At 39.0% G+C, this 13302-nt stretch overlaps 1 protein-coding gene across 1 annotated transcript in view; it reads left to right on the forward strand.

The window, feature by feature from the left end:
• Window positions 1-6700: 6700 nt before the first annotated feature.
• TGM6 (transglutaminase 6) overlaps window positions 6701-13302 on the forward strand; it is a gene marked incomplete at both ends in the record, with an annotated part of 40460 nt that continues 33858 nt past the window's right edge. The window contains 3 exon segments of the mRNA XM_082644507.1: window positions 6701-6764; window positions 10571-10704; window positions 11177-11315. Coding sequence (XP_082500633.1) covers window positions 6701-6764; window positions 10571-10704; window positions 11177-11315 — 337 coding nt within the window.

A 13302-nucleotide genomic window follows, 5' to 3' on the forward strand; every position in this document is an offset into this window, starting at 1 on the left:
ACAAGCAGAAGTCCAGAACCAGATGGCTGCACAGGTGAATTCTATCAAACATTTAGAGATGACTTAACACCCATCGTTCTCAAACTCTTCCAAAATATTGCAGAGGAAGGAACACTCCAAAACTCATTCTATGAGGGCACCATCACCCTGATACCAAAACCAGACAAAGATACTACAAAAAGAGAAAATTACAAGGCCTTCCCTGGTGCTGCAGTGGTTGAGAGTCCGCCTGCCAATGCAGGGGACATGGGTTCGTGCCCCGGTCCGGGAAGATCCCACATGCCGCGGAGTGGCTTGGCCCGTGAGCCATGGCTGCTAAGCCTGTGCGTCCGGAGCCTGTGGTCCGCAATGGGAGAGGCCACAACAGTGAGAGGCATGCGTACCGCAAAAAAAAAAAAAAGAAAAGAAAAAAAAGAAAATTACAGACCAATATCACTGATGAATAGAGATGCAAAAATCCTTGACAACGTACTAGCAAACAGAATCCAACAATACATTAAAGGATCATACACCACTATCAAGTGGGATTTATCCCAGGGATGCAAGGATTTTCAAATATACACAAATCAATCAGTGATACACAATATTAACAAACTGAAGAAAAAAAAACCATATGATCATCTCAATAGAGGCAGAAAAAGCTTTTGACAAAATTCAAAACCAATTTATGATAAAAAAAAAAAAACCTCCAGAAAGTGTTCACAAAGGGAACCTACCTCAACATAATAAAGGCCATATATGACCAACCCACAGCAAACATCATTCTCAATGGTGAAAAACTGAAAGCATTTCCTCTAAGATCACAAACAAGAAAAGGATGTCCACTCTTGCCACTATTATTCAACATAGTTTTGGAAGTCCTAGCCATGGCAACCAGAGAAGAAAAAGAAATAAAAAGAATACAAGTTGGAAAAGAAGTAAAACTGTCACAGTTTGCAGATGACATGATAGTATACAGAGAATCCTAAAGATGCCACCAGAAAACTACTAGAGCTAATCAATGAATTTGGTAAAGTTGCAGGATACAAAGTTAATGCACAGAAATCTCTTGCAGTCCTATACATTAATGATGAAAAATCTGAAAGAGAAATTAAGGAAACACTCCCATTTACCATTGCAACAAAAAGAATAAAATACCTAGGAATAAACCTACCTAGGGAGACAAAAGACCCATATGCAGAAAACTATAAGACACTGATGAAAGAAAGTAAAGATGATACAAACAGATGGAGAGATATACCATGTTCTTGGATTGGAAGAATCAATATTGTGGAAATGACTATACCACCCAAAGCAATCTACAGATTCAATGCAATCCCTATCAAATTACCAATGGCATTCTTCACAAAATTAGAACAAAAAATCTTAAAATTTGTATGGAGACACAAAAGACCCCGATTAGCCAAAGTAGTCTTGAGAACGAAAAATGGAGCTGGAGGAATCAGGCTCCCTGACTTCAGACTATACTACAAAGCAACAGTAATCATAACAATATGGTACTGGCACAAAAAAATAAATATAGATCAATGGAATAGGATAGAAAACCCAGAGATAAACACACGGACATATGGTCACCTAATCTATGACAAAGGAGGCAAGAACATACAGTGGTGAAGAAACAGTCTTTTCAATAAGTGGTGCTGGGAAAACTGGACAGCTACATGTAAAAGAATGAAATTAGAACATTCCCCAACACCGTACACAAAAATAAACTGAAAATGGATTAAAGACCTAAATGTAAGGCCAGACACTATAAAACTCTTAGAGGAAAGCATAGGAAGAACACTCCATGACATAAATCACAGCAAGATCCTTTTTGGCCCACCTCCTAGAGAAATGGGAATAAAAAGAAAAATAAACAAAGGGGACCTAATGAAACTTAAAAGCTTTTGCACAGCAAATGAAAAAGGATTAATCTCCAAAATATACAAGGAGTTCATGCAGTTCAATGTCAAAAAAAACAAACAACTCAATTAAAAAATGGGCAGAAAACTTAAATAGACATTTCACCAAAGAAGACATACAGATGGCCAAGAGGCACATGAAAAGATGCTCAACATCACTAACTATTAGAGAAATGCAAATCGAAACTACAATGAAATATCACCTCACACTGGTCAGAATGGCCATCATCAAAAAATCTACAAACAATAAATGCTGGAGAGGGTGTGGAGAAAAGGGAACCCTCCTGCACTGTTGGTGGGAATATAAATTGATACAATCACTATGGAGAACAGTATGGAGGTTCCTTAAAAAACTAAAAATAGAACTACCATACGACCCAGCAATCCCACTGCTGGGCATATACCCTGAGCAAACCATAATTCAAAAAGAGACATGTACCACAATGTTCACTGCAGCACTATTTACAATAGCCAGGACATGGAAGCAACCTAAGTGTCCATTGACAGATGAATGTATAAAGAAGATGTGGCACATATATACAATGGAATATTACTCAGCCATAAAAAGGAATGAAATTGGGTCATTTGTAGAGATGTGGATGGACCTAGAGTCTGTCATATAGAGTGAAGTAAGTCAGCAAGAGAAAAACAAATACTGTATGCTAATGTATATATATGGAATATATATAAAAAAAATGGTACTGATGAACCTAATGGCAGGGCAAGAATAAAGACGTAGACATAGTGAATGGACTTGAAGACACAGATGGGGAGGGGAAGCTGGGGCAAAGTGAGAGTATCATCGACATACATACACTACCAAATGTAAAATATATAGCTAGTGGGAAGCAGCAGCATAGCACAGGGAGATCAGCTCAGTGCTTTGTGATGACATAGAGAGGTAGAGTAGGGAGGGTGGGAGGGAGGCTCAGGAGGGAGGGGATATGGAAATATATGTATGCATATGGCTGGTTCACTTTCTTGTACAACAGAAACTAACACAGCACTGTGAAGCAATTATACCCCAATAAAGATGTATTAAAAAAAAAAAAGAACTACCATGTGACTCAGCAATCCCACTACTGAGAAAACCATAATTCAACAAGACACTTGTGTCCCAATGTTCATTGCATCACTTTTTACAATAGCCAGGACATGAAAGCAACCTAAATGTCTATCGCCAGATGAATGGATAAAGAAGATGTGGTACATATATACAATGGAATATTACTCAGCCATAAAAATGAACAAAATTGGGTCATTTGTAGAGATGTGGATGTACCTAGAATCTGTCATACAGAGTGAAGTAAGTCAGAAAGAAAAAAACAAATATTGTATATTAACGCATATATGTGGAATATATATGCATTAAAAATTGTACAGATGAATCTATTTTCAGGTCAGGAATAGAGACATAGATGTAGAAAACAGATGTGTGCACACAGGGGGCAAAGGGGGGGTGGACAAATTGAGAGATTAGGATTGACATATACACACTACCATGTGTAAAATTGATAGCTAGTGGGAACCTGCTGTATAGCACAGGGAGCTCAGCTCAGTGCTCTGTGATGACCTAGATGGGTGGGATGGGGAGGGGGTGTGATGGAGGTCCAAGAGAGAGGAGATATATGTATACATATAGCTGATTCACTTCATTGTACAGCAGAAATTAACACAACATTGTAAAGCAACTATACTCAAATAAATAAATAAATAAATTTAATGGGAAAAATCCCAGAAATGTAGAGTTAAATAACATGCTACTAAACAACCAATGGGGCACCAAAGAAATCAAAGAAGAAATAAAGAAATACATAGAGACAAAGGAAAACAAATATGACATACCAAAATTTATGGGGTAGAGCAAAAGCAGTTCTAAGAGAGAAGTTTATAGCAATACAGGCCTACCTCAAAAAATAAGAAGAATCTCAAATAAACAATCTAACTTTACACCTAAAGGAGCTAGAAAAAAGAAGAACAAATGAAGTTCAACTTTAGGTGAAGGAAGGAAATAATAAAGATAAGAGCAGAAGTAAATGAAATAGATAATAAACAAAAAAAACCAAACGAAAAAGATCAATGAAACTAAGAGCTGTTTCTTTCAAAAGATAAGCAAAATTAACAAATATTTACCTAGACTAACCAAGAAAAAATAGAGGGCTTAAATAAACAAAATAAGAAATGAAAGAGGAGACCTTAGAAATATTTCAGTACAGCACAGAAATACAAACGGTTATAAAAGACTAGCACAATTTTATGCTAACAAGTTGGACACCCTAAAAGAAATGGATAAATTCATAGAAACATTTAGTCTTCCAAGACTGAGTCATGAGGAAATAGAAAATCTGAATAGAGCAATTACTATCATGGAGATTGAATCAGTAATCAAAAATCTCCCAAAAAACAAAAGTCCAGGACAAGATGGTTTCACTGGTGAATTCTACCAAACATTCAAAACAAGATTTAATACCTATCCTTCTCAAATTTGTCCAAAAGATTGAAGTGCAGGGAACACTTCCACACTCATTTTATGAAGCCAGCATTATCCTGATACTAAAACCAGACAAGGACATCACACACACACATACACACACACACACACACACACACACACAAATTACAGGTCAATATCCTTATTGAAGATAGATGCAAGAGTCCTCAACAAAATATTAGCAAACCAAATTCAACAATACATTAAAAGCATCATACACCATGATCAAGTGGGATTTATTGCAGGGATGCAAGCCTGGTTCAACAGCCACAAATCAATCAACATGATATACTACATTAACAAAATAAAGGATGAAAACCTTATGATCATCTCAACAGATGCAGAAAAAGCACCTAACAAAATTCAACATCCATTTATAACAAAAACTTTCAACAAAGTTGGTGTAGAGGGAGCATACTTCAATGTAATAAAGGCTATATATGACAAACCCACAGGTAACATTTACTTAATGGTGAAAAGCCGAAACCTTTTCCTCCAAGATCAGTAACAAGACAGGAATGCCTACTCTCACCACTTTTATTCAACATTGTATTGAAAGTCCTAACCACAGTGATTAGGCAAGAAAAATAAATAAAATGCAACCAAATTAGAAAAGAAGGAGTAAAATGTATGTAAAATTGTATGGAACCACAAAAGACCCTTAATAGCCAAAGCAATCTTGAGAAGGAAGGACAAAGCTGGAGGTATCATGCTCCCTGATTTCAAACCATACTACAAAGCTATAGTAACCAAAACAGTATGGCATTGGCATACTAACAGATGCAACATGTCAATGGAACAGCATTGAGAGCCCAGAAATAAAACCATGAATATAGAGACAACTAATTTACAACAAAGGAGAAAAAAATATACAGTGGAGAAAGGACAGTCTCTTCAAAAAATGGTGTTGGAAAAACTGGGAAGCCACATGCAAAAGAATAAAACTAGACCACTATCTTACTCCTTACACAAAAATTAACTCAAAATAGATTAAAGACTTGAACGTAAGACCTGAAACCATGAAATTCCTAGGAGAAAAAATAGGTGGTAACTTCCTTGACAACAATCTTAACTATGTTTTTGTGGATCTGACTCCAAAGGCAAGGGAAATAAAGCCAAAAATAAACAAATGGAACTTCATCAAGCTAAAAAGCTTTTGCACAGTGAAGAAAACAATCATCAAATGAAAAGGCAAACTATTGGATGAGAGAAGATATTTACACATCTGACAAGGGGTTAATATCCAAAAACTGTAAAGAATTCATACAACTTAACAACAACAACAAAACCCCACCAGATTAAAACATAGGCAGAGGATCTGAATAAACATTTCTCCAAAGAAGACATACAGGTAGCCAACTGACACATGAAAATCACTAATTATTAGGGGAATGAAAATAACAGCCACAATAAGATACCACCTCATACTTACAATGGCTATCACCAAAAAGACAAGAAGTAACAAGTGTTGGAAAGAATGTGGAGAAAAGGGAATCTTTTTACACGGTTCATAAGAATGTAAATTGATTCAGCCACTATGAAAAATAGTATGGAAGTTCTTCAAAAAGTAAAGAATAGAACTACCATACAATTCAGCCATTCCACTTCTGGGTATTTATCCAAAGAATATGAAAAGATTAATTTGAAAATATATATGTGCCCTGATTTTATAGCAGCATTATTTACAATAGCCAAGATATGGAAACAACCCTAAGTGTCCACTGGAGGATGAATGGATAAAGATATCATATATATACACAGTGGAATACTAATCAGCCATAAAAAAAGAATGAAATATTGCCACTTGCAACATCTTGGATGGACCTTGAGGGAATTATGTTAGTCAGAATGTGAAAGACGAAAATCAAATGATTTCACTCACATGTAAAATCTAAAAAACAAAACAAAAATGAACAAATAAAATGAAAAAACTCATAGACACAGAGAACAGGTTGGGGAATGGGCAAAATGGGTGAAGGGGGTCAAGTACATGGTGATGGATGGTCATAATGTTGTACACTTGAAACCTATAATGTTATACACAAATTTTACCTCAATAAAAAAATTGCATCACAAACCCATCGAGTGAGGACATCATTGCTTGACCTAAGAATAATATGGCACTAGAATCCATTCTGGCCAACAGAATCATCACCATTGTCCCCCAGATTGGAATCCCTATTGTCCCTGCTTCTTCTTGCCACCAGCTCCCAATTAAAAATTCCAGATGATAATTTGTTCTTGGCTATGCCTAAGTCATGTGACTATTCTCTTGCTGAAACAAAGTCTGGGAAGTTTGGACAAGATGACTGGATCTGCAGCAGCCATCTGTAACAATGAAGAAACAAGCATGAAGAAGATAGCCAAAGGTAGCGTAACAGAAAGTGAAAGAACTAGGTCTTTGATGGCACTGCTGAGCTGCTATACCAGTCTTAAGACTGTCTAATTCTGGATATTTTATTAAATAAACAATAAAGTTCTTTAGAATTTCAGCCACTATTGTCAGAGATTTTATTGCTTGCAGTAAAAAATTTTTAACCATTATAGAGGGAAAGAGATACATACTCAAGTAATTTTTATCTAAGGTGGCTGGTAGGTGTGCTCTAATGGGTGGAGGGGGCAGAGAGTAAAGTTTTTCAAACTTCTTTGTAAATCAGGATCAACTGGAGTGATTGCTAAAATGCAGATTTTCACAGCCCATCCTCCAAAATTGCTGGCTCAGAATCGTCAGGCATACGCATTATTATGGCATCCAGATGCATCTGACACAGACAGTCCACTGAACATAGATGATGAATTCTGCCAACAGAGGCACTCTGATTTAGAAAAGCACCAGGACAGGCAAACCTAAGTCTATTTTCTTATTCCTCCTCTCTGAGTCCCAGGTTCTCATCTGCAAAACTAAATGTGATAGTGAATGTCAAGTAGCTAACAGTACCTGGACACAGAAAACAATATAAATAATATTATTTATAGTATCAGACTGCCTGGGGATCCTGGCCCAACTGACTGTATGACTTTGGGAAAATTATTTAAACTCTCTGTGCCTCAGTTTCTTCATTTATACAATGCAGATAATAATGGGACTCACCTCATATAGTTGTGATGAACAGTGAGTTAAATATGTTGAGCACTTAGAACAGCAGTTGGCAGAGAGTTAAGTTTCAGTAAAGGTCAGCTTTAATTATTATTGCCAGGGTCAGGCATTCGTCTTAGTCAAAGAGGTTCCCCACACCTACTCCTACCCCACAGCACCAGGGTTTGGGAGTACCAGGAAGGACACAATCTTTCTGCTTGGAGGTCACTGGGAGGACCTTTGAAGGAGGTGAGATTTGATTTCTCCTTTGGTCAGAAGTGGTCTAATCAGGGCTGAGTCTGTGACACCAGAGACCTACACTGAGGCTCAACTCAGAGCTCTGAGGGTTTGCCCAGAGTAGAGCAGAGACTTCCATCTCTGGAGAATCACAGGGATAGGCACTGAGCAGCAGCCTGGATATTAAGGAAAGATCCAAGGATGCTGACAGCTGAGGCAAACCCACTGCAATCTTAAAGATAACCAACAGAGGGAGACCTAGACCAGAACCAGCTTCTAGCATTTAGTAACTAGCAAATGCCAGACTCAAGAAATTAGATGACTTCAATGTGCAGTCAAGATTGAGAACTAGCACCCTAAAGAGTGGGGAACTTGCTGTAACTGTATGTATTAATCCAGCATGGGAGGGGGACAGGGAGTGGGGTAGAACAGATGTATATCAGACACTCCAAATTCTCTTGGCCTCACTTGTCCCAGTCACTACTGTAGGAACTGATTCTGGTGTCTGACAATACTTTCTCTTGTACCTCCAGTTTAGACTCTCTTCCCCTGCCCATGACTTTCCTTCTGATGCTAAGGACCCAGCTCAGTATCCACTGAACTGTACCCTTAAAAATAGTTAAAATGGTAACTTGTATGTATAGTTTATCACAATTTTTAAAAATAAATATTTTTTAAAAAACATCATAAAACAATAATTATAAAATGATGTCAATATGTTTATAATGTATAAAGATTAATTTATATAATAATTACAGAAGGATTAAGGAGGAAATGGAGCTATATTGGAGTAAATTTCCTATATGCAATTCACATTAAGTTAAAGTTAATTCAAATTAGATTTTTTAAGTTAAGATGCTAATTGTAACCCCAGGGAAATCACTAAGAAAATAACTTCAAAATTATAGTGAAAGAAACAACAAGGAAATTTAAATGGTATACTAGAAAATATCTATTTAACACAAAAGAAGTCAGTAATAGAGGAACAAAGACATAAGACAGCAAACAAATAGCAAAATTACAGATATAAATCCTATCTTAATGGTAATTACAGCAAATGTAAATGGGTTAAACTCTCCAATTAAAAGGCAGAAGTTGGCAGATGGAATTTTTTTTTAATGACCAAACTATATGCTGTCTATTCGAAGACACAAACATGTTGAAAGTAAAAGGATGGAAAAATATATACCATGCAAACAGTAACCAAAAGAGAAAAGAGTGGCTATACTAATATTAGACAAAATATACTTTAAGACAAAAATTCTTACTAGAGACTAAACAATGCATGTTCCTGGTACAAGATCTTTGTAGACCAAGCCAGGAAATACATATACTTACCTTCACTCCAGAAGGTTCTCCTGAACACTAATGTTTAAGAACCATTGGTGAATGTCGTAGGCCCATGGAGGATTTAAATTGGCCTATACTTTGTTTTTAAAGTGTTTAAATCTATTGCTGACATTTTAAAACCATGAGACTCACATAACATTCAAACTTGCTGCTTCTCTAAAAGCCTGGCCACACTGGGTTTGCTTTTCTACTTAATAAATGTTGGCTCTGGGGACTTCCCTGGTGGTCCAGTGGTTAAGACTTTGCCTTCCAATGCAGCAGGTGCGGGTTCAATCCCTGGTCAGGGAGCTAAGATCCCACATGCCTCCTGACCAAAAAAAAAAAAAGAAACACACAATAGAAGCAATATTGTAACAAATTCAATAAAGACTTTAAAAAATGGTCCACATCAAAAAAAATCTTAAAAAAAAAGGTTATCTCCAGCTGATACCAACTTCCTTTTTCAATAAGTCTGTTGCCCAATTCCCCATAGTTCCCACCTAGAAGAAACTTGGAGCTTGGCCAGGCCAACATTCCCCTCCACCCTTACCATCCACTCTCTTTTCATGGATGGGGAAACAGACCTAACAAGGCAAGAGCCTGGCCAAGGGTCACACAGAGAGGCTCATGCAGGAGCAGTTCTGCTGCTGCTAGTCACTATCCCCTCCATAGCACTAACATAGCACATAGCACTACCATAAAAAAGCAGAAATGTTGCCTTTGAACTCTTACCCTCCAGGGTGAGCTGATGTGGGCTCATCCTTCACCTGTTGCCTGGGCCTGCCAGTTCTTTCTCCCCCATCAAAACCATTTTAGGAGACTCCAGCAGTCACAGTACCACTGAGAGTTGAATGGATGACAGCAAATCAGGGAGGGTACGGTCAGGGGCACTTGCATCTTAACAGACATCCAGGGTGAGCCAAATGAGTGACTGAGATTCTAAACCAGGAATTTCAGACACTTGACAGAGAATTGAGGAGGGCACACCTAGTGAATCTTCCCACTAGTGTTGAAATTGAAATCAGACTATAAAAAGAAGTGTCTTTTGGGGCTTCCCTGGTGGCGCAGTGGTTGAGAGTCCGCCGGCTGATGCAGGGGACGCGGGTTCGTGCCCTGGTCCGGGAGGATCCCACATGCCGCGGAGCGGCTAGGCCCGTGAGCCATGGCCGCTGAGCCTGTGCATCCAGAGCCTGTGCTCTGCAACGGGAGAGGCAACAACAGTGAGAGGCCTGTATTGCAAAAAAAAAAAAAAGAGAGAGAGAGAGAGAGAAGTGTCTTTTAAGTGATTTCAGCTGCAAAACCCTTTCTTCAAACGAAACAACTAATGGAACATAAGTGTATATAAAGTAATCAGAGAACTTCCATGATTCGGTGGGAGTGGGGGCCAGGAGCTGGGTTCACTCACTGCCCCCTTGTAGTACACACTCACGATGGACCAAGCCTTCCCCTCGGCACAGCTGGGGTAGAGTCCCGTGCACCATTGCCAGGGTCTCACAAGTGTGTTCCATGGTCAAGTCTCTGCTCTGCTTTTAGATAAGCTTCAGAAGCCTGCTCAGCCCTGTGCAGGCACATTCCAGAAGTGTGAGGAGTTGACACCTCTGGAGGTGACCCACTACCAGCGGAGACTGGACTTGGCTCTATCATCCTTTTGGAGGGACAGGCCTAAGGTGTGTTCCATACAGTTCTTCAGAGAATGACCAGCAGGATTAAGCCCCAGTTGTTCATCATAATTGTTTTATCTGTTCAGGCTGCTATAACAAAAAAACATAGACTGGATGGCTTATAAACAACAGAAATTCATTTCTCATGGGTCTGGAGGCTGAAGTCTGAGATCATGACGAGGTTCTGGTAAGGACCCTCTCTGGCTGCAGACTAGTAGTGTCTTCTCATTGTATACCCACATGGCATAAAGTGTGAGGGAACTCTCTAGAGTCTTATAAAAAATGGCACTAATCCCATTCATGACAGCAGAACCTGCCCAAAAGCCCAGAGGCCCCACCTCCTAATATCTTCACTGGGATTTCAACATATGAATTTGGGGTGGGACACAAACATTCATAACAGTAATCCATTTATTAACACACTATTTACTGACATTCCTTCATTTCTGTGTCACTTTTAATGCTCCTTCACTTCTAGCTCCTTGGATCACCTCCCAAACCAACTGTAGGCACACAAGCCTTTCCCTTAGGTTCTGCTTTCACAGGAATTCAAACTAAGACATCCCTCACCACTGCCCCCAACATGCCTCCCCAGACACTTGCCAGGGCTCCTCCATGTGGGTGATAGCCACTGCCCTAAGCACCTCTAGACCTTGGGCTTCTCGACTACCGTGGCTAATGCCGAAAACTCAGCCTCTGTACACTGGTGCCGAATTGAATCTTGGAGACAAAGTTTTGGGTGAAGTAAAAAAGAATAGCTTTATTGCTTTGCCAGGAAAAGTGGGTCACAGCAGGCTCCTGCCCCAAAAAACTATGTATCCCAACCCGGGAGGATTTGATGAGGAGTTTTATAGCAATAGTTCAAGGGTGGGGTTGCTGACAAGATTAGGGTGTGTGCAGGGTCTGTATTCCTTTAATCTCATCTCAGGTAGTCTTCTAATCTTGATGAGCTTCTCTGGTCCCTTTAATCTTGCCTCAGGTGGTTTCTTGGCTGCTCCTCCCTTGATTACAAACTGAATCTTCCCTTTGGAACTCAGGGAAGATCATGGAGGCTAGAGTCTTGCCTACAAACAAGAAATGGGGGACAGAAAGGCTTCCATGGCCAGGAGCCCCCTTCACATCAAAGAAACCATCTGGACTCAGAAAAAAGTAGCCCAAAGGAAAAGATCAATGCTATTGACTTCATACAACATGTACAATTCTTTAAATAAAGTTAGGAACACAATTCAAAGGCCATGGTGACTAGAAGTGGGAAGTGAGCAATAGAAGAAGTAGAGGAGAGAGAGCCTCAGCTTCCGGATGGAGTTAGAGGATGGGAAGGGATGCCATAGGAGCAGACTGGGGGGGAGATAAAAAGATTGGTCTTGGACATGTGCTTTTGGTGCCTGAGAGGTAACCTGGTGGAGTTTCCAGGAGACTATGGTTACCAGTTTCAGGAGATAGAGATTTGAAAGACAGCAAACTAGAGATGATATTAAAAGTCATGAGCATGGATGAGATCCCTCAAGGTAAATGTCTAGAAGAGAAAAGAAGCCTAAAATCGCTGTTTTAAAACTTAACCATGGTTTCTGAAAGGTGGATTTTTAGTGGTAGTGAAATGAAGGAACTTCAATTTTATATACTTTTTTCAGCTTTCTTATTGCAAGTACTATCTGTATTTATGTCTTGGATTTTGTATTTGTCTTTATATGTACTTTATCATTATAAATAATTTAGTGTTGTTATCACAAGTAATAGTGTAAGATTTTCAAAATGTACATCATGGTGATTTGATAAACACATACGCTGTAAAAGGGTCCCCCCGGCGATCTGGTTAATACATCCATCACCTCACATGTTTATCCTCTTTCTCTCTCTCTCTCTCTCTCTCTCTTTTTTTTTTTTCTGGTGAGAACATTTAAGTTCTACTTTCTTAGCAAATTTCAATTATATTGATACAATTCAGTGTTATCAACTATAGCCACCATGTTTTATATTAGATCTTCAGACCTTATTCATCTTGTAGCTGAAACTTTGTACCTTTCACCGACCTCTTCCTATTACCCCCAGCCCAGCCCCTGGCAACCACTTTTCTACTTTCTGCATCTATGAGCATGAGCATGACTTCTGCTGTTGTTGTTGTTGAAGACTTTCCTTTATTCTTTGGAGTACTGAATACTCACTGTGTTCAGGTACTGTTCATACATTTAAACTCATTTAGTCCTCCTTGGGTCAACAAGTTCGGATCAAATGGGGGAAAAAAACTGCCTTCTTACAGAGCAGGTGTCATCATCTTCACAGGGTATCAGTGGCTTTATAAGACTGTCTCACTTTAAGAATGCTGTGTCCAGTTCCTGGTGTGACAATTTTTGTTTTTTTTTCATCTTTACTGGAATATAATTGCTTTGCAATGCTGTGTTAGTTTCTGCTACATAACAAAGTGAATCAGCTATATGTATAAATATATCCCCATATCCCCTCCCTCTTGCGCCTCCCTCCCACCTTCCCTATACCACCCATCTAGGTGGTCAAAAAGCACCGAACTGATCTCCCTGTGCTGTGTGGCTGCTTCTCACTAGCTATCTATTTTACATTTGGTAGTGTATATATGTCAACGCCACTCTC

This window comes from Mesoplodon mirus (assembly GCF_964341445.2).
Source record: "Mesoplodon mirus genome assembly, chromosome: 15".
NCBI lineage: Eukaryota > Metazoa > Chordata > Mammalia > Artiodactyla > Ziphiidae > Mesoplodon > Mesoplodon mirus.